This window comes from Gigantopelta aegis, chromosome 15, assembly GCF_016097555.1.
Source record: "Gigantopelta aegis isolate Gae_Host chromosome 15, Gae_host_genome, whole genome shotgun sequence".
Taxonomy (NCBI): domain Eukaryota; kingdom Metazoa; phylum Mollusca; class Gastropoda; order Neomphalida; family Peltospiridae; genus Gigantopelta; species Gigantopelta aegis.
In genome coordinates, this window is record NC_054713.1 from 2932533 (window position 1) to 2958837 (window position 26305).

The 26305-nt window shown below is 39.7% G+C and overlaps 1 protein-coding gene across 2 annotated transcripts in view; it reads left to right on the forward strand.

Annotated features, from left to right (window-relative positions):
* The window catches only part of LOC121389928 (pleckstrin homology domain-containing family G member 5-like), a 144179-nt gene that overhangs the window by 110942 nt on the left and 6932 nt on the right, over window positions 1-26305 (forward strand). For both annotated transcript variants that reach the window (XM_041521597.1, XM_041521598.1), the window contains 11 exons: window positions 13519-13677; window positions 15455-15550; window positions 17142-17192; window positions 17624-17776; window positions 18534-18644; window positions 19268-19417; window positions 19947-20084; window positions 21645-21767; window positions 22491-22623; window positions 24013-24125; window positions 24781-25856. In XM_041521597.1, coding sequence (XP_041377531.1) covers window positions 13519-13677; window positions 15455-15550; window positions 17142-17192; window positions 17624-17776; window positions 18534-18644; window positions 19268-19417; window positions 19947-20084; window positions 21645-21767; window positions 22491-22623; window positions 24013-24125; window positions 24781-25856 — 2303 coding nt within the window. The remainder of the gene's footprint in view (window positions 1-13518; window positions 13678-15454; window positions 15551-17141; window positions 17193-17623; window positions 17777-18533; window positions 18645-19267; window positions 19418-19946; window positions 20085-21644; window positions 21768-22490; window positions 22624-24012; window positions 24126-24780; window positions 25857-26305) is intronic.

Sequence of the window (26305 nt, forward strand, 5' to 3'; positions counted from 1 at the left end):
TTTAAGCATACCAGGGGTGGGATGTAGCCCAGTAGTAAAATACTCGTGGTCGCCTGATGTGCAGTCGATCTAGGATTGATCCCCGTCAACGGGCTCATTGGGCTATTTCTTGTTACAGCCATATTGCACCATGACTGGTATTTCAAAGGCTGTGGTATGTCCTATCCTGTCTTTGGGATGGTGCATATAAAAGATCCCTTGCTATTAATGAAAAAATGTAGTGGGTTCCTTTCTAAAATGATATGTGAAAATTACCAAATGTTTGACATCTAATAGCTGATGATTAATAAATCATTGTGCTCTAGTGGTGTTGTTAAACAAAACAAACTTTCTTCCTGAAAGTATTATATATTATACATTTCAATACATGAATGAATGTTTTGTTTAACAACACCACTAGAGCACATTGATTGATTAATCATCGGCTATTGGTTGTCAAACATTTGGTAATTCTGACACGTAGTCATCAGAAGAAACCCGCTACATTTGTCCTAATACAGCAAAGGATCTTTTATATGCACTTTCCCACAGACAGGAAAGCACATACCACGACCTTTCATGAGTTGTGGTGCACTGGTTAGAACAAGAAAAAACCCAATCAGTTAAATGGATCCACTGAGGTGGTTTGATCCTGCGACGCAAGCACCTCAGGCAAGCAGTCAACTGACTGAGCTAACTCCCGCACCCTTCAATGCATGAATGAATGTGTAACAACATATCAGCATGACTGTGTACCGCACCTTCCACACCCAAAATGATAAAATCATGGTCAGTTTGTTCCGAAATGTGATTGCCATCAAATAGACAAAAACACCCACAAGGCTGATGACATCATTATTAAGTAGGACAGGTCAAGTTAACTGTTTACGTTATACAAGGAAAGACTACCAACTGTCAGCAGAAAGTTGGCCAACTTTCTGCTCTCAAGACTTCTATGTTGCTAGTCTGAGCTCTGTTACAACTTGATTCTCGTCGTATAACTCTTTAGTTGTTAATCTAATCGTAAGTCAGGAGTTGAGAAAATTACAATATGCAACCGTCGATTTGACCAACTTCGTCGTGACAGTTGGTAGTCTGATTCTAGCATTGGATTGTTGTAAAATATGAGACATTCACTTGATTCCATGGGAAAAAAATAATTCAGTTTCCAAATGAGATAATCCTATTGAGTGTTCAGTTTTGCATGTGTTATTATCAATTTGATGGTCGTAAATGTTTCCTTTTTTACCTCAGGCGAAGTATACCTTCAGTCAAAAATGACATTTGTGTGCATCACGTAGACACTATCATCTGTGAATCTAAAGGCTTCATATGGTTATCTACCAAAAAAAGAAGAAATAAACACAGTTGGTTACTGCATGTTAATACACAGCTGTACTTGAAGGAAGGAAGGAAGGAAATGTTTTATTTAACGACGCACTCAACACATTTTATTTACGGTTATATGGCGTCCGACATATGGTTAAGGACCACACATATATTGAGAGAGGAAACCCGCTGTCAGCCCTTCATGGGCTACTCTTTTCGATTAGCAGCAAGGGATCTTTTATATGCACCATCCCACAGACAGGATAGTACATACCACGGCCTTTGTTATACCAGTTGTGGAGCACTGACTGGAATGAGAAATAACCCAATTTCTAGATTGATCGCGCATCAGGCAAGCATTGTACCACTTGGCTACGTCTCGCCCTCATTTGAATACAAACAGGTATGAAGCCTACACATGCAACTAAATACACTTGTCACAACATTAACAAGTCCCCAGTCAGCTTATCTAACAGGTATGAAGCCAACACATGCAACTAAATACACTTGTCACAACATTAACAAGTCCCCAGTCAGCTTATCTAACAGGTATGAAGCCTACACATGCAACTAAATACACTTGTCACAACATTAACAAGTCCCCAATCAGCTTATCTAACAGGTATGAAGCCTACACATGCAACTAAATACACTTGTCACAACATTAACAAGTCCCCAATCAGCTTATCTAACAGGTATGAAGCCTACACATGCAACTAAATACACTTGTCACAACATTAACAAGTCCCCAATCAGCTTATCTAACAGGTATCTGCTGCTTAACTGTTGCAGCAAAATATCTGACTTTATTACAGTAATTATTATATAATTCTTATTAAGAAGTGGATTGACAAAACAGGCTTATGCTAATACCTTTCCAGAAAATATTCAGAATTATTCATATTCTTGAATTGCTGTGATATATTACATTGATTCTAATATAAACTGTATTATATGTTTTATGATGCTGGGAGAGGTTTTAATTAATGCAGGTTTCAGTCAGTTGGCCAATCCCAAAACCACTTCGCTGTTCAGAAAGTAATAAATATGTTTCCTAAACAGAAAATGAAAAAGTATTTGCAATGACTAATATGCACATATGGTACACATATACTTGCAACATAGCTTTTATTAGCAAAAGTTTTAGTTATTAGTCCTGTACCGGTCCAACCGGATGGGACTATAGGTTTCATCTCTGTCAGTCTGTCTGTTCCTGTCTGTCCCACATATAGTTTTCTGGATGGGTTATGTTTTTCACAATGTCTTGAGATATGGAGGTGAAATTTTGTGTATAGCTTTATCATGTTCTGTTACAGATTAAGTTTGACTTTGATGGTGATTTACCCATTTTTCACATTTATATGGTGAACAATTGTTAAAGTACAAACAACACAAAAATATGTATGTTTCAGGTTTCATCCTTGAAAAACAATGGGGTTGGTATAGGTAGGAATGGTTGGTTATTGGGATGGGTTTTTTAATCGAATCAAACTGAGAAACTGTAATCGGCCAAGGTGTTCTGAATCTAGTTTGCGCATAGCAAAAAATCATGGATCATGGATCATAATTTTTTTTTTTTTTTTATTATAATTTTTTTTTTTTTTTGGCTTCAAAACATTTTAGGGTTGCTACATAAAATTAGGGTAGGTCGGGAAACCGGAAACTCACATATTTTTTTAGGCCTAATTATAGTGGCAAAACTAAAATCCAAACCCTGACCCTAAAAATATCCATATTACAGTGGCTGCAATGCTCAAACTCAAATTCAAACCCTGACCCTAATTATATCCATGTTGCAATGACTGCAGTACTCAAACTCAACCAGCCTCGGTAGCATCGTGGTTAGGCCATCGGTCTACAGGCTGGTAGGTACTGGGTTCGGATCCCAGTCGAGACATGGGATTTTTAATCCAGATACCGACTCCAAACCCTGAGTGAGTGCTCCGCAAGGCTCAATGGGTAGGTGTAAACCACTTGCACCAACCAGTGATCCATAACTGGTTCAACAAAGGCCATGGTTTGTGTTATCCTGCCTGTGGGAAGTGCAAATAAAAGATCCCTTGCTGCTAATCGGAAAGAGTAGCCCATGAAGTGGCGACAGCGGGTTTCCTCTCAAAATCTGTGTGGTCCTTAACCATATGTCTGATGCCATATAACCGTAAATAAAATGTGTTGAGTGCGTTGTTAAATAAAACATTTCTTTCTTTTACTCAAACTCAAGTCCAAACTCAGACCCTAATTATAGCTATGTTGCAACAACCTCCTATTGGAAACATTTAGGTTTGTGCTTACAGATATGTCAGATTTCTGATAGATCAACAGATCAAACATTCACTGGTGACATGCGGTGACAGGGGAAGTAGGAAGACGTTCCTGTTGACACGGAGAGGAAAAAGACCCACCATGTAGACACAATTGATTGTTCAATGGAGAGCCGCGAACTAACCAAACACATGCAGCTCTGATTTGTGATGGACTCTTCATATTTCAGCAAACAGATTGCGTCTCTAATGTCAAAATATCTCGATGTTGACCAAGAAATTTTTTCATTATAAGGAGCAAATGATATAGTCCAAAGGGCAGGACGTAGTCTAGTGGTAAAGTGCTCATCTGATGTACAGTCGGTCTAGGATCGATCCCCGTCTGTGGGCCCATATTGGGCAGTTTCTCATTGTGCCCAGTGCACATGGTATGTGCTGTTCTGTCTGTGGGATGGTGCATATAAAAGATCTCAATCTTGACTAAGGCGTTTTGTTGCATTGTAAGGAGGGGCAGGACGTTGCCCAGTGGTAAAGCACTTGCTTAATGCACAGTCGGTTTAGGATCAATCCTCGTCAGTGGCCCCATTGGGCTATTTCTCATTCCAGCTAGTGCACCACAACTGGTATATCAAAGGCCGTGGTACATGTATGTCCTATCCTGTCTATAGGATGGTGCATTATAAAAGTGGAAAAATGTAGCGGGTTTCCCCTCTATGACTATATTTCAAAATTACAAAATATTTGACATCCAATAGCTGATGATTTAATAAATATGTGTGCTCTAGTGGTGTTGTTAAACAAAACAAACTTTGACTTTCAGAATACTGTTTGGAAGAGATTAAAGTTTATATTTTCATGCAGTATTTTACTGGGCTTGTGTACAGTGAAACCTCTCCTAACTGGACACCCAGAGGTCCAAGTAAAACATCCGATTTTAAGGGGTACCCAGTTTAGAAAAGTTCTGTTTTGTACTAACATTAGAAAAAGGGACCATGAATACATCCAGATTTAAGATAATTCAGGTTAACAGGGGGTCCGGTTTTGAGAGGTTTCACTGCAGTAGTCGGTTACCCCATAAGCCTATGTTCTGGTTTATAGAGGGTCCGGTTTTGACAGGTTTTATTGCAGTAGTCAGATACCCTGTGAGTTTATGCTCTGGTTTACAGAGGGTCCAGTTTTGAGAGGTTTCACTGCAGTAGTCGGTTACCCCATACGCCTATGTTCTGGTTTACAGAGGGTCTGGTTTTGACAGGTTTTATTGCAGTAGTCAGTTACCCTGCGAGTCTATGTTCTGGTTTACAGAGGGTCTGGTTTAGACAGGTTTCACTGTAGTAGTCAGCTACCCTGTCAGCCTATGTTCTGGTTAATATAGGGTCCGGTTTAGTCAGGTTTCACTTTAGTAGTCAGCTAACCTGTGAGTCTATGTTTAAGGGCTAGGTTTTATGGTTTGTACATGTATGTGAATCGTCTTTTTAATTCAGGAATGTTAAATATTCAAACACCTCATTTATTCTAGTCACAGGTATGAACAGAAAGACATCTCGTCCACTCTCTTATAATACAGCCTTTCTTGAAATGTATGAATCATCCGTATAAATGAATACCAGTGGCCTACTCTCTACATACTTAGTGGAGGAAAAAAGGAAGGAATGTATGTTTAATGCCACCTTTGTGCATTTTTAAACTGGGTCTGGTACATGTGTTGCATATAAGTATTTTGACATAAAGTTAAAGTTGAAGTTTGTTCTGTTTAGTGAAACTTCTAGAGTACATTGATTTTATTAATCATTAGCTATTAGATGTCAGACATTTGATAATGCTGACGTAAAATATTAGAGAGGAAACCCATTAGTATCAAGGAATCTTTTATATGCATTATCCCAAAGATGGGACAGCACATACCACAGTCATTAATATACCAGTTGTTGGGGCATAAGAAAATACATATTAAAGATCCCTTGCAAAGGTTTCCTCTAAGTTTGTAAGTCAAAATTACTAAATGTTTGATATCCAATAGCTGATGATTAATAAACCATTGTGCTCTAGTGGTGTCTATTTAAAGAAAAATGCCCCAAATATCTACTGGCTGTTAAGTAATGTGGTGTTGTTAAACAAAACAAACTTTAACATTAAGTAATGTTGTTGAGTGTATCTTAGTATTTCACTGTCTGACTGCAGAGTGCACCAGTTGTTCTCTATAGGAGAAACTGCTGTGTAATACGCTTTATAATACACCATGTAAAATGATCAGTATGTCACTTCTGACAATCGTTGACTGACCCATGTGACACTGACCCACTGGATGTTCTTATATAGACAGGGTTTTTTTCTGAAATGAAGAGATTGAGTAGTGAAGTGTATGAGTATGTCTATATGTACATGTCACTGAACATCATGCACAGGCATCGGAAATAAGTCAGGAACAGTCATTCAGGTTACCAGAAGATTAATTACCACATGTCTAGAAAGCAGGGTTTAATAAATGCATTAGCCCTCGGTCCCTGGCTAGTGAATGTTTGGTCTGGGCTAGTGGAACTTATCATCTGTCTTACTATAATACATAGGGCACTAGCCAAAGCTTCTGTGAGGGCGAGTGACTTTAGAGTGAATTTATCCACCACCACCCCCCATCTGTTACACCACCACTACCCCTACAATCCACCATGACCCTTTAACCCTGCTGAAAGTGTCTTTGTGACATCCACGTGTCTGTACAGGTGTTATGCTGATCGACATCTCCGTCGATGACTATTTTTACTGCCGCTACCATCAGTAGAATCTTGCTGGTGTCAGCGGTCAGTTTATTGAGTGACCAAGCCCCTGGGCAGTGGCTTTACTTTGTGATAATAAGTGGCCATTAGGTATCCCATAAACCCTTTGTTCGGTCGGTTAGGTAACACCTCTGCTTTCGTTTATGCGATCATCAACATGGATTCCTTTCTCTGTTTAATTTCTTAATTTCGTTGATTACATCACATGTTGTCAGTTTAAAGTTTTTGTTATGAGTTTGCATGTCTCACTACTTTATTTAGTTTACTTAGCGTGGAATATAAACAGCCTGTGTGTTCATTATTAACCTGAAAATTTTTTGAATTGGTAGAAAAGAATACCTAGAATTTGAAATATTTTTTTATTTGGGTTTTTGGTAGAGGAGTTCCAAAAAGGGAAGCAACTCCCATTAGGGCAGCAACTCCCATTAAAGGGTAAAGTTTGTTTTGTTTAATGACACCACTAGAGCACATTGATTTACTAATCATCAGCTGATGGATGTCAAACATATGATATAGGATAGAGAAGAAACCTGCTATATTTTTTTCATTAGTAGCAAGGAATCTTTAAATGCACCATCACAGACAGGATAGCACATACCATGGCTTTTGATGTACCAGTCACGGTACACTGTCTAGAGCGAGAAATAGCCCAATGGGCCCACTGATGGGTTTGCACTATAAGTGATATGCTCGTCTAATCTTATTTTATCTTTATTGTGTTTTAAAAAGTATAAATCTGCGAATGTAAATATTGATATATGAAGGAGCTATGGCGTAAGCTCTGCCCTGTGAGCTGGTTCCCGTGACAACTATTGTGCAACGTAAACATATTAACAGACCTCCGAGAGTTTTAAGTTGAAATAAGACACAAATCATGGATGAGTTACATGTAATTAGGCACCATACCACCATTCCTTATGTTATTGCTTTGTGTAAACAGCTTAATATAGTCTTGTTTTGGAAAACACGTCTTCACGGAAAACATTGATATAAAATACACAAAGTTAATGTTAAAGTTTGTTTTGTTTATCGACACCACTAGAGCACATTGATTTATTAATCACTGGATATAAAACATTTGGTAATTTTGACATATAGTCATTAGACAAAAGACGCTACATTTTTCCGTCAGTAGCAAAGGATTTTTTATATGCATTATCCCACGGACAGGATAACACATACCACTGCCTTTGATATAGCAGTCGTGGTGTACTGGCTGATATAAAAAAAACCCAGTGGGTTCACTGACAGGGATCAATGCTAAACTAACTACATATCTGGTGAGCACTGTACCACTGGGCTACATCTGCACCCCCTTATAAAATACAGAAACGCCTGTTAATGGGTTGACATATTGGCTGAAATACATACTGGACATACAGTCCAAGAAAAAAAGAAAGGAATGTTTTATTTAACGACGCACTCAACACATTTTATTTACGGTTATATGGCGTCAGACATATAGTTAAGGACCACACAGATTTTGAGAGGAAACCCGCTGTCGCTACTACATGGGCTACTCTTCCGATTAGCAGCAAGGGATCTTTTATTTGCGCTTCCCACAGGCAGGATAGTACAAACCATGGCCTTTGTTGAACCAGTTATGGATCACTGGTTGGTGCAAGTGGTTTACACCTACCCATTGAGCCTTGCGGAGCACTCACTCAGGGTTTGGAGTCGGTATCTGGATTAAAAATCCCATGCCTCGACTGGGATCCAAACCCAGTACCTACCAGCCTGTAGACCGATGGCCTACCACGACGCCACCGTGGCCGGTTTCAGTCCAAGAAGTTGCAAATTCTGCTGGCCCAAATCAAAACCGGGGACGGGATGTAGCCTAGTGGTAAAGCACTCGCTTGATGCACAGTAGGTCTAGGATCGATCCCCATCAGTGGGCTCATTAGGCTATTTCTCGTTCCAGCCAGTGCAACATGACTGGTATATCAACGGCCGTGGTATGTGCTATCCTGTCTGTGAGATGGTGCATATAAAAGATCCCTTGCTACTAATGGAAAAATGTAGTGGGTTTTCTCTCTATGACTTTCAAAATGACCATATGTTTGAAATCCAATAGCCGATGATTAATAAATCAATGTGCTCTAGTGGTGTCGTCAAACAAACAAAAAAATTTGAATCAAATTTTGATGGACAAAACATGATTGAGTCAAACTAATGCGTGAATATAAACGTAAAGTAATTGGCCAGTCCGACGGAATGACGGGTAAAAGGTTTCTCCTGGCTTGTGATGATGTTAACCGGAATAAAACTGGTCAGGATGAAAGTATTTCGACCACTGCTTTATTTCCCATATAAAATTATTTGTCACATAACAAAATAATAAAATTTTATTTACCATTAACCAAAAGTATGTCTTTCACAAAATCATAACATTTTGTTATTTTATTTTATTTACCATTATAAAGAAAACTATGTCTTTCACAAACTGGCATTAAACTTTTTTTTTTTTTATTCCTGCCATTGTGGTCATTATAAAACAACAAGTATTACCCACGTCACAAGATTGCACAGTGTGAATTACAAACCGCGGTATATATTAACCAGGCAGCCAGCAGACAAAGCATATTTTCACCATCATCCCGTTAATACCTTAGAGACATCAGCCGAGGGCTGAGATTGCCTGATAGTAAAACCTTTGATTGCCGGCAGGTAAACAGCACACAACGTGTGTTACCTGTAGCAATGAAAACTGTCGTGTTGGCGCTTCTATTGTTGTTGTTATTTTTCCTTTCCTGGAGCGTACATTCGCAAGCATGTAGCCATGTGTCTGGACCCTGGCTACAGGACACAAGTTCACTAGCCAGTAGATATCATTAATATATAACATGCTGCCTGTACCCATTTCATATTTCAAGTTCTTGACGGTTGGTTTCATATTTTCAAGTTGTATCGGTCGTCGATCTACCTGTTGTTTTGTTTTCATGGTCAAGTTATAGATTTTTTTCTTGTTGATGATCATATATTCCAGAACTATTTGTTTTCAATGCAATGCATGTTTTATGTGGCTTCAAAGAGCTATACCAAAAAATACTGAAAACTAGGAAATTATACCCCATCCTCTCTTTTTTTTCTGTCAGGAATAATGTGTTTGGTATTGTTTTTGTTTTACATATTCTGTTGCCATAGTAACCATATAATATAAGAAAGGTTATTATTATACATTTTGTATTATATTTAATTTTATTTTTACTATGACAACCACATATAATGTGACAGAACCGGCCTCGGTGGCGTTGTGGCAGGCCATCGGTCTATAGGCTGGTAGGTACTGGGTTCGGATCCCAGTCGAGGCATATACCGACTCCAAACCCTGAGTGAGTGCTCCGCAAGGCTCAGTGGGTAGGTGTAAACCACTTGCACCGACCAGTGATCCATAACTGGTTCAACAAAGGCCATGGTTTGTGCTATCCTGCCTGTGGGAAGCGCAAATAAAAGATCCCTTGCTGCTAATCGGAAGAGTAGCCCATGTAGTGGCGACAGCGGGTTTCCTCTTAGAATCTGTGTGGTCCTTAACCATATGTCTGACGCCATATAACCGTAAATAAAATGTGTTGAGTGCATCGTTAAATAAAACATTTCTTTCTTTTTCTTTTATAATGTGACAGAGAGGTTGTAACTATAATAACTGTACTTTACACATAATATGTAACTTTGTTGTTTTCAAACAATCATTACTTATTAATGTGGGTGTTTCTTAATTGATCAACAGGAAGTAGTCTATGTTATAATATAGATCTTATCATATTATATTTCATAACCTTTACAACAAAAAATAACAATGTTTCATGGCAGTACTCAAATAACAAAGGAAGAAGAGAGAGGGGAGGGGGAGAGAGGAGGGAGAGAGACAGAGAGAGAAAGGGAGGAGAGATAGGGGAGATGGAAGGAGATAGGGAGGGAGAGAGAAGGGGGGGGGGAGGAGAGCAGGAGGGAGAGAGTGGGGGATGGAGGGAGGAGGTGGAGAGAGGGGGAGGGAGAGAGAGGGGAAATGGAAAGAGAGAAAGAAGGACATAGAGAGAGGGAGAAGGACAGAGAGAGGGAGATGGACAGAGAGAGAGAGAGAGAGAGAGAGAGAGAGAGAGAGAGAGAGAGAGAGAGAGAGAGAGAGAGAGAGAGAGAGAGAGAGAGAGAGAGAGAGAGAGACAGAGAGAGAGAGAGAGAGAGAGAGAGAGAACAAACATGTCTGTTTTTCCAACCTTAGAAGGGTGGATGGGAAAATTATTTCTTTGTAAAAGTTTGTTTTGTTTTATTTGACATCACTAGAGTACATTGATTTATTAATCATTGGCTGTTGGATGTCAAACATTTGGTAATTTTAATATATAGTCTTAGAGAGGAAACTCCCTACATTTTTCCATTAAGAGCAAGGGATCTTTTATATGCACCATCTCATAGACAGGATAGCACATACCACAGCCTTTGACATATCAGTCATGTTGCATTGGATGGAGAGAGAAATAGTCTTTGTAAAAGAAATACACACATTTAATGTATAAATAGCTACTCTTGTTTTTCCCTTTAAGTCAACACGCAATTGAATCTAGGCATATATTTAATTATATGTAGCTTGCACATCTCACTCCAAGCTCATCATCTGGGGGATTTTGTCTAGCGTTTGTTTAGAAACTACAGTTATAATATGATGGAAAGAAATAATGGATCACACAAATAGTAATACAAAATGTTACTGTAATCAAAAACCTTAGTCAGTGTCAGAAGATGACGTGTTCCTGGCAGTCAATTCAATTACACTATAGACATTTAGTCCAACATTACAACTGTGTGTGAAATACAGACATTATTACACTAGTAGTCAATTCAGTTTCGTCTACAATTTCATGTCTTTCCTTATTTCTTTCCATCAATATATAAAGAACTCTAGTAAAAATTGAATTTACTTTTATGTTATAATACTAAACAATTGCAGTCAAACATAAAAGAACAGTAATAAAACCTTAGTCAATGTCATATAATCCATAAGAAGGTAGTCACCTCATGTCTTCATTATCATTACTTGCCTAGCCTGAACCGGCCTCGGTGGTGTCGTGGCAGGCCATCGGTCTACAGGCTGGTAGGTACTGGGTTCAGATCCCAGTCGAGGCATGGGATTTTTAATCCAGATACCGACTCCAAACCCTGAGTGAGTGCTCCGCAAGGCTCAATGGGTAGGTGTAAACCACTTGCACCGACCAGTGATCCATAACTGGTTCAACAAAGGCCATGGTTTGTACTATCCTGCCTGTGGGAAGCGCAAATAAAAGATCCCTTGCTGCCTGTCATAAAAAGAGTAGCCTATGTGGCAACAGCGGGTTTCCTCTAAAAACAGTGTCAGAATGACCATATGTTTGACGTCCAATAGCCGATGATAAGATAAAAAAATCAATGTGCTCTAGCGGCGTCGTTAAATAAAACAAACTTTTTTGCCCAGCTTGAAAACAAATTTAAAATAATGTTATATTATCCTCAGAATCTACTAAAGCCAATGGGGTTTTCTCTGTTTGTATTTGACACCCACCCCTTCCATATTGTGTTTGGAACAGTCCTTACATGAGATAACACCTAGCCAGCCGGTCAGTCAGGCAATTAGTGAATGGGGTGAGTGTTATTCATGGATATTCAAAACTGTATAGACCGGTCTCCTCTTTGTTGACACAGTCAAAAGCAGGACTGAATAGGACACAGCAGATGTATGTGGAGTGAACTGCCAGTCCATCTTGGAGAGGCCATGCTTGCATGTAGAGTGAACTGCCAGTCCGTTTTGGAGAGGCCATGCTTGCATGTAGAGTGAACCTGCCCGTCTGTCTTGGAGGGGCCATGCTTGCATGTAGATAGATACACATGTACATCATAAACACCAACATGGATGGGAGCTTTTCTAAAACCCTCCCCGACCCCCCTAATTTCAGAAGGGCATTACTAAGGAAGGATCCCCGAAATTCCTCTCTGCGTATAACAGGGGTGGAGGCGCTCATTAAGGGAGTGTCCCACAAACATACGGCGGTGGTGGTTTGCGGAGTGAGTATATTTGCGCGGTAAACACCGTTCTGTGTTTTTCACCACCAAACACAAACGTATTGATTTAATTATCGACTGACAGTTTTTTTTCTTCTTATTTTCGATTTTGTTACAGTGACAAGGTTGTTTCAATATGTTAAAAACATCATCTACTAACGGTTAGTTTCTCAAGGTCTGCAGGTAGATTGACTGACTGTCAGTTTTTTTTTAAACATTCGATTGTTACAGTGACAAGGTTGCTTCTGTGTGTTAAAAATATCTTATACTTAAAGTTTGTTTGTTTGGAAGGACTTTCCTTTGGCACTGTCACTGACCCTAACCCTAACTCTATTATAAGTATTTATAATGTTCTTTATACGTGACAGTGCCAAAGGAAAGTCCTACCGCTTTGATTTTGTTTAACGACACTACTAGAGCTCATTGATTTATTAATCATTGGTTACTGGATGTCAAACATTTGGTAATTTTTTACTCTTCAGAGAAAACCTGCTACATTTTCCCATTAGCACTTTCCCACATTCATAATAACATATACCATGGTCTTTGATATACCAGTTGTGGGGCACTGGTTGGAATGGGACAAAATGAGAGAATGGTCCACCCAGTTGGTTTGATTCTATGACACAACCACCTCAGGCTGGCATTCTACTGACTGAGCTATAAATCCCGCCCCTTATCTTACACTAATGCAAAATACAAACACACCCTTAGTTTTAATAAATACATGGTATCGCTATTAACGTTGTTTGTCAACTGAGCTAAATGCAATTATTGGTGATTATAGTATTAATGTTTCTCCTCTAGTGTCTCTGTACACTTTCTAGGGCTGGGGTGTAACTCAGTGGTAGAGTACTTGAATGTGGGGGTGTGAGGGGTTACAGGATCAACTGTCATCAAAGGACTCAGGGTTTTTTCCAGTTAGTGACCCATGGCTAGAATATTAAAGACTGTGGTATGTACTGTCCTGTTAATGGAAAAGTGCATGGCAAAGATCCCTTGTTGGGGGATTTTCAGTTTTAGGCTTCATATGTGTTGTGTGTTGTAGGACCAAGAGAAGACTGCAATTATAGTGTCAATGTTTCTCCTCTAGTATCTCTGTACACTCTCCATATGTTTGACCATGTTTTGTGTGTTGTGTTTTGTAGGACCGTGAGAAGATCGACCAGCTAAATGAGATTCTCAGTGGTTACAGTTTGAATGGCTTACCGAGCTGCCCGCCACTGCTGGCCTTGGATCGCATCCCCTTCGATGAGAAAGTCTTCCAGTTGGAGCCACATTGGAGCTGTATTGTCGACAATGCATCGGTTAGAACACATGTAGTCTTAGTTTAAAATACGTTAAAAAAAATTCTTAAAACTATCTAAAAATCCCAACATTTCATTTTTTAAAAAGAAAATCCTCATGGGAATAAAATAAAGTGCAATGAGACTAAAAACAGACATTTGTCTTAGTATCCAGTTAAATACATTGGCTTGGATCCAGTTAAATACATTGTCTTAGTATCCAGTTAAATACATTGTCTTAGTATCCAGTTAAATACATTGTCTTAGTATCCAGTTAAATACATTGTCTTAGTATCCAGTTAAATACATTGGCTTGGATCCAGTTAAGTACATCAGCTTGGATCCAGTCAAATATATTGGCTTAGTATCCAGTTAAATACATTGGCTTAGTATCCGGTGTACTTAACTGGATACTATCTATACTTGATCTCCAATGAAGTTAAGATTTTGTGGCACCCTGATTTTACTATCTAGTTTTAGGTTGTAACTTATCAGATTATAACACATTTCAAAGTATTTGATCTTACAAAATTATCATACAAGTCCTCTCTCTCTCTCTCTCTCTCTCTCTCTCTCTCTCTCTCTCTCTCTCTCTCTCTCTCTCTCTCTCTCTCTCTCTCTCTCTCTCTCTCTCTCTCTCTCTCTCTCCCTCCCTCCCTCCCTCCCTCCCTCCCTCCCTCTCTCTCCCCTCTCCCCAGTAGCAAATCTGTACTTTTTTGTGCTAGGTTGTTGTTAAACATACATTCATTCATTTTTTCTTACAAAATTATCATGTCCTTTTATTTTTCCTTCTTTTTTTTCTCTCTTTGTTTGACACCCGATAGCCAATTTGTATTTTTTTGTGCTGGGTTGTCGTTAAGCATTAATTATTTGTATGTTTTTTATGTATTTGTTTTTTATCTTCTGAAATTAATGTACCTGCTTGTTAGTATTTATTTTCTAAAATTAACAAACCAATTAGTATTTTTATGCTTTTATTATTAAAAACTCCAGCCACACCCTACTTAAATTATATTTCAATCAATCAGTCTTCTTTTTTCAAACTATTTTTAGCCCGCCAGCCCATATTTAAACTACATGCTTTCAACTAATACAGCCTATTTAAAGACTAAAATTACATATAAATACGTGTACTTGATTAGTATATCAGAGGCTATATATTTAATGTGTTTTTGATTGTCCTGAATTTTATCATATCTTAAGGTAGATTTTATCTTTTAATAATTTTGTACAAAGGATAACAGAAATTGTGAAATACAATTATGTTTCAGCGACTACAAACATTAGGATGACAATGCAAGAAACCCACTGAATATACAGTACAGACACTGGTATTCTTAACTAGAAAACCTATTTAACATGTAATTTTAATTGTTAAAACGTTCTCTGTTAGTTGGGCAAATGTAAGGTACATGTAGAAGCGGTTAACCCAGAAAAATCTCTGTAATGAGTTCGAACAAGACTTGTATGGAGGTGTGGATTTTAGACCTGATTTCAGTCACATTTTGTATTCTCATAATACATCGTTTACTGTACATGACAAGCCACATTGTGTGACCACACCTTTAGTAATAATATGTCCACTCATCTGTGTCAATTTCTCTGTTAATGTACATAGCTTTTTTTAATAGACATTTCTTTAACAAAAAAAACATTTCTCTTTTAAGGTCCGTTTCATTTGTACAATTACAATACATTATCAAGATAAAAAAACACATAGATGAAATAAAAATATACATAATTGGCTGGAGTATGTTGTATAGATATGAATCACTGATGTATTGGTGTTTACTTTCAGTCATTAACAAAGAGGCAACACGATCAACAAGAAGCAATATGGGAACTATTGCAAACAGAAATCTCTTATATCAGTCAGCTCAGGGTTATAACAGATGTAAGATACCATTTTTATTACCCAACTGTGTGATATTCGTTTTATTACACATCTTGTATATAAATATCATTTTTGTTACCCAGGTGTGTGATTAGTTGTACCACCCAGTTTAGGTCTATAACAGAAAGAAAGAAAGAAATGTTTTATTTAACGACGCACTCAACACATTTTATTTACGGTTATATGGCATCAGACATATGGTTAAGGACCACACAGATTTTGAGAGGAAACCCGCTGTCGCCACTACATAGGCTACTCTTTCCGATTAGCAGCAAGGGATCTTTTATTTGCGCTTCCCACAGGCAGGATAGCACAAACCATGGCCTTTGTTGAACCAGTTATGGATCACTGGTCGGTGCAAGTGGTTTACACCTGCCCACTGAGCCTTGCGGAGCACTCACTCAGGATTTGGAGTCGGTATCTGGATTAAAAATCCCATGCCTCGACTGGGATCTGAACCCATTACCTACCAGCCTGTAGACCGATGGCCTAACCACAATGCCAATGAGGCCGGTCAGGTCTATAACAGATGTAAGATATGATTTTATTACCCATATGGTTAAAAATATCTTGGTACATATCAAAGTAATACCTCCCACAAGAATGCCAAGTGGGAGATAACACTTTTGAGTCACACGATGACATCATCAATCAGGGCTCGAAACAGCCTGTGGCCAGGTTGCCAAATGCGACCAATGTCCTGTTTGGGCGACTTAAATATTAAAAAAATAATGGCGTTAATCTTCTTTAGAGCTATAACATATGAGGCCACTATTAATATTTGTATTGCATATATTTATTCCACATTAAAATCATGCTCGTGGTTCATGGTTCACTTCCTTAATTTGCCAACATTCATTATAATGTTTTGGGCCACCATATTTTTTGGCGAATTTTGAGCCCTTATCAATTGGCGCACAACCTTACAGGAATGTCAACGAAACGAGATGAGTGATATAAATTAAGATCGATTATGGGTAATAAATAGGATATTAAATTTGCTACCATTTCATATCATGTTTATGTCCCTCGTGAAATAATTTTCATTGTCACTTGTTGAAGCTCATGATAATTGAAAATTATTTCACTCTGGACATAAGCATGGTATGAAATGGAAGCTCATTTAATATACTATAATTATTACATAACTATATGATATTAGTTTTATTACCCAGTTTAGAGTTATAACAGATATAAGATATAATCTTTATTACACAGCCATATGACATTAGTACAGTTTTATTTCCCAGCTGTAGGATACTAGTTTTATTATCCAGTGTATGGTTAAAACATACTATGTAGGATATTTATATAGTGATATATAATACTAGTTTTATCAGCAAGATTAGGTTATAACGAATGTATCACATTTATTAGTCTGGTATATATTATTTTAATCACACATCTCAAGCTTAACTCAGTTACCATGGCTTCATGAAATATCTACTAGTGTAAGTTATTAAATTGATTGACCAGATTATAATGTTAAGCATGTATTTAAATTTAATCTAAGCTTTATCCATATTTAACATACTAACATGCCAAAACATTTACAAACTGGATTTATTGTAAGAGTAATACTTTTTTTCAGGTCTTCCAAGTTAGTCTTTTGAATTTACAGGCATCACAGTTATTGAATGAGGTGAGTAAACATTTGATATTTTAGTAATTATAATTATAGATATAATTCATCATTTTTCATGTTACCAAAGTAAAAACAAATCACACAATTAACTGATGCATTATGGCTCTGTTTTGGGTACAAACCATTTTGGGTTAAGCAAAAAGTTAAATTACCCTACCATGTTGATGTTTTATATTAAAGCAAGAATTTTGGTTATTTAAAATCAGTCTTGCTTCACTATATTACATTTATTATATTCAAAATATAAACACACACTCACACACACACACACACACACACACACAGACACACACATATATATTGCTAGAATGAAATAAATTTCTCTAAGATTTCAAACGTTAATAATATTGAAGACCGGCATGCTATGTTTAAATAAATGTGCCTGTAATTAACTAGTAATTAACATTGTTGATGGTGATATATTTCAGATTGAAACCGAGAAGTTATTCTGCAATATCGACGCAATCTGTGATGTGAACCGCCAGTTCTGGGAGCATTACCTGCTCAGAGTGCTCAATGAGGCACGACACTCACGAAAACCGCTCAATCCATCCCTGCTCAAACAAGGTTTTACTAAGGAGGTCAGTGGTCATATTCAACAAGATCCTAGTCTTAAGACAATGTCTGAAAGAATTATTATCCACATGTCCCAACATAACTGAGTTTATAAAAATCATACAAAGCACACATGTGTAATAACAAGTGTTATTACCCATAATGGTTTAAAATATCTTGGTACGTATCAAAGTGGTACGTCCCACTAGAACGTTAAGTGGGATGTAAAATAATTCAACTTCACACGATGATGTTATGTGACTGACACACTACGACCTTACCACAATGCTAATAAAACAAGTTCAGTGATATTTATTGAAATCAATTAATGGGTAATAAATAGGATATTAAACTCACTACCATTTCATATTATTTTTACGTCCCGAGTGAAATAATTTCCATTGTCATTCACTAAAGATCATGACAGTTGAAAATTATTTCACTCGGGACATAAACAAGATATGAAATTTGAAGCTCATTTAATATCCTATAATTCTGAAACCTATGATAGTTTGTTGCAGAAATATTTAACCATTATTCACAACTTTTAAGTATGAGCTTAAGCCTATTCTTGTGTTCCCAAAACCTGTTACTGGCTTTCTTTAATTTATTTATAATACATCATTGTGTGTGTTGTGATGTATCCTGTCCTGATCGGAGGAACAGGTTGAGGCCGGCACTTGTGCCCAGGACAGGCATGCGCTACAACAGCTTGCTTTGAATGTTAAACAATTTTCCATTCCATTCCATTATGATGTAATATTTTCTATTTGTGTATTCCAGTTCAGCACGTTGTTTCAACCTTACCTCAAGTACTGCATGGAGCAAAGACCATGTGTAGAGTATGTGAAATCTCGCTGCAATGAAAATGATCTCTTTAAGATTTTCGTCACGGTAAGTATAGACAAAAAATTGCCACACTAAAAACAGTGTCCTTAAAAAAAAGTGGTCTTTGTAAAGAATATGGTTAACTTTTGTATAATATTTTTTATTCTTTAATATATTTTCTTCTCTTTTTTGGGGGGGGAGGAGCAGGGATGGTAGTATTATAAAAAGCCTAATATTGTACAAATAGTGCTTTCCTCTCAGTGGTTGAACCCCCCCCCCCCCCCCCCCCCCCCCCCAACTTGTGGGTATTTTGAAAATTGAATAATGTATTGGTGCTTTTGTTTGGTAGGTGGAAACACAAAAACAAACCTATATTTTTGAAAGGTCACTGTTGTACAGTTAGTGCTTTTTTTTCACTAGGAGAAAAAACCCTCAAACCTCACCATAATGCTATACAGTTGGTGAGGGGGGTTTTTGTTAGAAGGTGGACATACTCAACCGGTTACTGGTATTTTAAATGTTTGATATTGTTTAATTTTGTTTCTTTTGTTTCACTAGGAGAAATACAAACAAAAAAAACTTAATTCTGTACAGTTGGTGCTTTTTTTTGTTGATAGAATGTGGACATATTTGACTGGCATTTTGGGTTATTTTAAAAGTTTGATGTTTAATTGGTGCTTTTGTTTCAGTGGGCGGAGGCCCAAAAGCAGTGCAATCGTCTGAGTCTAACGGCGCTGTTGGTGCAGCCGATGCAGCGACTCACCAAGTATTCTCTCCTCATCCAAGCCATCCTCCGCAAAACAGAGGACGACAGACACCGCAAGGATCTCCTTGAAATGGTAAGTTGTCTCCCTTGGTGTATAGACAGTTTACTATGCATGTAGTACTGGACATCTATTGTAGCTGTTGATTAAATGTTAAATTGTAAAACCATCAGAAGACCATCATAAGCTGTGACATCACTATGGTGTATGTTGTATTGACGTCATAGCCTACGATGGCTTTACGAATTCGTAGCACTAAGATAGCTTAAAAAATCCCTAGCCAGGTGTTTATAGGAGCTCGCAATGTATTTTATGCAAAAAAAGGAAGAGGTACATACATTGAAAACTTGGATCATTGACATGGCAATACTGTCCTTCCCATCCTCAGTAATGTTTTTTGTAAATAATTTCTGTTTGATTTGATGTAATAAGAAAAGTAAAAGTGTTATGAAATAATTTTAAAAACCCCAATATTTTTGTTTAAAAAACAATCATCTCAGAAATAACTGAATTGTAATAAATTTCATAGTAAGAAAACAGTGTTCTCTGTGGGAAGGACTATACATACATACTATAACAGCTGATGTATTGGATTGACTTGCAGATTGCGAGTGTGGACAAGTTTGTGATGTCGATCAACAACAAGATGAACGACAAACTGAACCAGGAGAGGCTTGTAGCCGTGGTGGGGAAGATCGAGCCGTACGATGCTGTCGAACCACCCAGTGAAGAGTGCTCCAAGGTGAGTTCAGTACACACAATGCAGGTCTAACACACACTACGTACACGTACATGTCTATATCATTGTATACACACTCCATGTCTATATCATTATATACACACCCCATGTATATATAGAGATTGATCGAGCCGTACGACACTGTCGAACCACTCAGTGAAGAGTGCTCCAGGGTGAGTTCAGTACACACAATGCAGGTCTAACACACACTACGTACACGTACATGTATATATCATTGTATACACCCCCCATGTCTATATCATTATATACACACCCCATGTATATATAGAGATTGATCGAGCCGTACGATGCTGTCGAACCACCCAGTGAAGAGTGCTCCAGGGTGAGTTCAGTACACACAATGCAGGTCTAACACACACTACGTACACGTACATGTCTATATCATTGTATACACCCCCCATGTCTATATCATTGTATACACCCCCCATGTATATATCATTATATACACACCCCATGTATATATAGAAATTGATCGAGCTGTATGATGCCCAGTGCTCCAGGGTGAGTTTAGTATCTACAGTTAATGTCACCTGTTGCAGATAGGGGCAGAGCCCAGCTATGTCGGTAGAGTGCTCTCAATTCATATGTGACTGGGTCATAGGGTCGAACCAACCTGGTTTATCCAGTCTCCGAGTGGGGGCGTAATGTAGCCCAGTTGTAAAGCACTCGCTTGATTTATGGTCAGTTTAGGATCAACTCCTGTCAGTGCACCCTTTAGGCCATTTTTCATTCTAGCCAATGTTCCACAGCTGGTGTAACAAAGGCTGTGGTATATACTATCCTGTCTGTGCGACGCTGAATATAAAAGATCCCTTGCTGCTAATTGGAAAAAGTAGCCCATTGCGTTGAGGCAACAGGTTTCCTCTCTTATTATCTGTGTGGTCCGTAACCATATTAACAATATGTCTAACACATATAACCACATTTAAAATGTGTTAAGTTCATTGTTAAATAAAACTTTCCTTCTTTCCACCCTGGTCTGAGTGGATGTTTTCCGTCCCAACCAGTACCCCACAACTGGTATATCACAGGTGATCAAGTTAACATATACATGTGTGTGGCTAAAAATAGTATATGTAATTTATTACCCATGTGGTTAAAAATATCTTGGTTCATATCAAAGTGATACGTCCCACTACAACCTTACAGGAACGTCAACCAAGCAAATTGAGTGATATAAATTAAGATCGATTATGGGTAATAAATAGGATATTAAACTCACTATCATTTTGTATCATGTTTATGTCCCTGGTGAAAATGGATATAAAATGGAAGCTCATTTAATACCCTATAAATATCAACCAAATTATTACCCATAAGTATGAATACTAACCCTGACACAGTGGTACTGAATGAAATAAAATTGCATACACTTATTGCCAAGACAACAAACACTTGCTACATTTATCACCAATGGCAGGACTAGTAATATTAACTGCACTATCAAAAGTTGGATGTACGTTTAACTTTGACCTAAACGGATATTATTTGATACAGTGCTACCTATGTTGTAACTGATGGTTGTTTTGTTTTGTGTTTCAGTATATAAGTGACTATAACCAGAACTTCGACCTCCTGTCTCCGATGCCTGGTTTTAGCGATAGTAAGAGTCGGGCTCTCCTCTACCACTCCGCACTCCGCATGAAGGAGTCACAAGCAAGTCGGGTAAGCACCAACGAGTTAAATTTCTTTTCTACTTAGCCTGACCTCACACACAATGGCACATTCCCCCTGTGTTAGTAGACTGGTCCGACATCAAGGCACATTCCCCCTGTGTTAGTAGACTGGTCCGGACGTCCTAACAGCCAATGGGGAAAGGAAGCTTCAATCACGTGACTGGAACAAGCAGCTTAGGACTCACTGGAAGATTTTGGCTGTAGGGATGTTCGGACCTGGGCCCATATTTTCGAAGCAGTCTTAGTCTACAAAATCATAAAATCATTGTAAGCTATGGCATGTGTTGTAATGACGTCACACCTTACGATGGTTTTACGATTTCATAGCGCTAAGATTGCTTCTAAAATATGGGCCCAGACTACTAACATAGGGGGAATATAGCATTGTGAGAGGTCAGGCAAAGTATTCCGAAAAGAGAAAACTCCATTTTACACATCAACTTGTCAGTTCTGTTAACCAGGGCTAATTCTGGTTGAGCAAAAAAAAAAATCTAATTTATTTATAAAACTTAAAAAATTACAGAAACCATTTTATTTTCCAACAAATTATCAATTATTTTACATCAAATTATTTTGTCAAAAAACCCACGGTGCCATGCTGTTTATGAAACTCAGGATCTGATATAGTTCTTTTCATTCATGAGGAAGTGAAGAGTTATCTGAAATTTCTTAAGAGTTATTTCATCTCGTGACATTTTGTTTTTGTTTCAAGATGGACGTGGACTGCTTCCTGTTCACGGACCTGCTGCTGTTGTGCAAGTCTAACAAGCGGATGGACAAATACAAGATCACCAAACCACCCATGAGACTCGACCGAATCATCATACACGAACTCAAGGATAAAGGTATTCCCACGACACAGTTAAACATCATAGTGGTCCTCCATGGGTGGGGTGGGTGGGTGGCCCAACATGGATGTGGGTGGTTGATTCTCTGAATGAGGCAGGTGGGTGGCCCTCCATAGATGAGATGGGTGGGTGGCTGGCCCATCATGGATGAGATGGGTGGGTGGCTGGCCCATCATGGATGAGATGGGTGGGTGGCTGGCCCTCCATGGATGAGATGGGTTGGTGGGTTGCCCTTCTTGATGAGATGGGTGGGTGGGAGGCCCTCCATGGATGAGATGGGTGGGTGGGTGACCCATCATGGATCAGATGGGTGGGTTGCCCTTCTTGATGAGATGGGTGGGTGGGTGGCCCTCCATGGATGAGATGGGTGGGTGGGTGGGTGACCCATCATGGATGAGATGGCTGGGTGGGTTGTCCTACATGGATGAGATGGGTGGGTGGGTGACCCTCCATAGATGATATGGGTGGGTGGGTGACCCTCCATGGATGAGATGGGTGGGTGGGTGGCCCATCATGGATGAGATGGGTGGGTGGGTTGCCCTTCTTGATGAGATGTGTGGGTGGTTGGCCCTCCATAGATGAGATGGGTGGGTGGGTGACCCTCCATGGATGAGATGGCTGGGTGGGTTGTCCTCCATGGATGAGATGGGTGGGTAGGTGACCCTCCATGGATGAGATGGGTGGGTGGGTGACCCTCCATGAATGAGATGGCTGGGTGGGTTGTTCTCCATGGATGAGATGGGTGGGTAGGTGACCCTCCATGGATGAGATGGGTGGGTGGGTGACCCTCCATGGATGAGATGGGTGGATGGGTGACCCTCCATAGATGAGATGGGTGGGTGGGTGGTCCTCCATGGATGAGATGGGTGGGTGGGTGGTCCTCCATGGATGAGATGGGTGGGTGGGTGACCCATCATGGATGAGATGGGTGGGTGGGTGACCCTACATGGATGAGATGGGTGGGTGGGTGGCCCTCCATGGATGAGATGGGTGGGTGGGTGGCCCTCCATGGATGAGATGGGTGGGTGGGTTGCCCTTCTTGATGAGATGGCTGGGTGGGTGGCCCTCCATGGATGAGATGGGTGGGTGGGTGACCCGTCATGGATGGGATGGGTGGGTGGGTGACCCATCATGGATGAAATGGGTGGTTTGTGCTGCACATAAAAGATCCTTTGGAGTGGATTAATGCAATTGTGTACTTTTGAAGGAATTACGCAAATATAGAGAAGAAACTTTTACATTTCCATTACTGGCAAATCTTATATTAAAATTTAAAATATTTGTCTTTTTAAATTTCTGTTAACATTTTATAAATTTGTTTATTCTAGCAGACAATTTTAAATTATTATTTTCTTATTACAAATTATCGATTGTTTGTCCTGACAGGAAGTTTCCTGCTCATCTATTTGAATGAGTACCATGTGCCAACAGCCTCATTCACGTTTCACGGTGACCCGATGGCAGTACGCATGTGGCTGGAACAGCTGAAGAACGCACAGGTTAGTACACCCTTAAAAGCGGGGCAAATCAGCATTTGACCTACATCCGGCATAGGGGTGGAACGTAGCCCAGTGGTAAAGCATTCGCCTGATGCATGATCGGTCTAGGATCGAATGGATGGATGGATGGATGGATGGATGGATGGATGGATGGATGAATGTTTAACGACACCCCAGCACGAAAAATATATCGATTATTTGGTGTCAAACTGAGGTAAATGCAAAAATTAAGTAATGAATATAATTAAATAATCAATATAAAAATTCAAGAGGTAAATTACATTGTTGTTGTTGTGCTAGCACTAAGTAAATGAACTGACACCTACATGTATGTTTAAAGGCACAGACCTTAGTTTCAGTTTGTAAAAATAAACACCAAGTTTAGTTAAATCTACAAACCTGCAACACACATTTGGATATGGTTATAACAGAGAGAAGCTAAAGTCAGTGATGTTTAAACAGAGAAATACCATCAAAAATAAGTATCATTAACTATTACTTCTTAGACTAACATGCGTTTTTAAAAGGGTATGTCGCTTTAATCTCAGGGTTGTATAGCATTGTTGTGCTAACACTAGGTAAGTATGAATAATAATGAAAATTTAAAACAATTTTTTTAAATGAACTGATACCTATGTTTTTGTTTTTTTTCTAGGAGGCGTACGAGAAGGAAAAATCGAAGCGAGTGAACCAGGCTCCGACTGTGCAGGAAGAGGTTCTGTACACATCTCTCCATGGATATCCCATGAGCACCTCCATCAGCATGCTGACTCGCACGGAGAGCATCGAGTCGACGGAGGGCAAATTCATCCCGAATCTGGCGACCCACAGCATGTCGGTTCCGAACCAGAACGGGCACTGCACCACGTCTCACAGGGACGGTCAGGACATCGTTCGTTCCGGGTCGCTGAGCAATATCGTGGGACATGCCACCATGGTGCAGCAACAACGACAGTTATCGCAGAGCGAGCGCGGGACGCTGTCGTCGCCCGAACACTCCCCATCTCCGGGGAAGAGGAACCGCCCGGTTACGGTCAGTCTGTCAACACCGGTGATGTCGGACACGTTCGAATTGTTCGCTACTGACATTCAGATTCAGTCGGATGTCGAGATTCGAACTGAGGCTCCTCCACCTTCTCCTCCTCCTGTCGTTTCGTGTGTGACAGACGAATCGGTCGTCGACGAGGAAACGAAATTAAAACTGAACCAGCGCCGGACATCGCGGACGGAGAAGCGCTACTACACGGTGGACTCGGTTCAGGAGCTGCACAAGCAGCGTGACAAGGACAACAGCATTCACAAACGGCTGTCATGGAACCTGGGCACCAAGCTGGAGGAGCAGCGGCTGAAGGACAAGACGAAGAGCTGCGACTCCATCCGCAGCATCCCCAGCTCCAGCGGATTCAGCTCCTCTGGCTCGCTGCAGAACCCCGAGTCAGAGATCTGTGAGGAGATGGAGTCCGGTGGCACGAACCATGACATTCACGATCTGTCGTCGTACTCGCTCGGACCTGACGACGGGATGATGCATTTGACGCACGAGTCTAAACGCAACTGTAAGTCGACGTCGGATATTGTGACGCTGCTGCAGGAATTGAAGACGAGCGACGTGGAGGAAGGGATCTCGTCGGTGGATCTGCCCACGTTTCAGATGGACAAGAGAAAACTGTCGCACGCGCAGATTCTCAAGATGAAGAAGCAGCTTCTACTCAACTCCAATGTGGAGGCGTCGTAAGTGTTTTTGTCAACTGCATTCTGAGGATGTTATTAGTCCCCTACCGATCCACTCCGAGGGGATAATAAGTTTCATCTCTGTCCTTTTGTCTGTCTGTCCCTCCATCTTTCTGTCCGTCCATATGTCTGTCCCTCCATCTGTCTGTCCCTCCATCATTCTGTCTGTCCCTCCATCTTTCTGTCTGTCCATCTGTCTGTCCCTCCATCTGTCCCTCCATCTTTCTGTCCCTCCATCTGTCTGTCCGTCCATCTGTCTGTCCATCCATCTGTCTGTCTGTATATCTGTCTGCCCATCCATCTCTCTGTCTGTTCGTTTCTCTGTCCATCCATCTGTCTGTCCCTCCATCTGTCTGTCTGTATGTCCATCTGTCTGTCCCTCCATCTGTCCGTCCATCTGTCTGTCCGTCCATCTGTCTGTCCCTCCATCTGTCTGTCTGTCCCTCCAT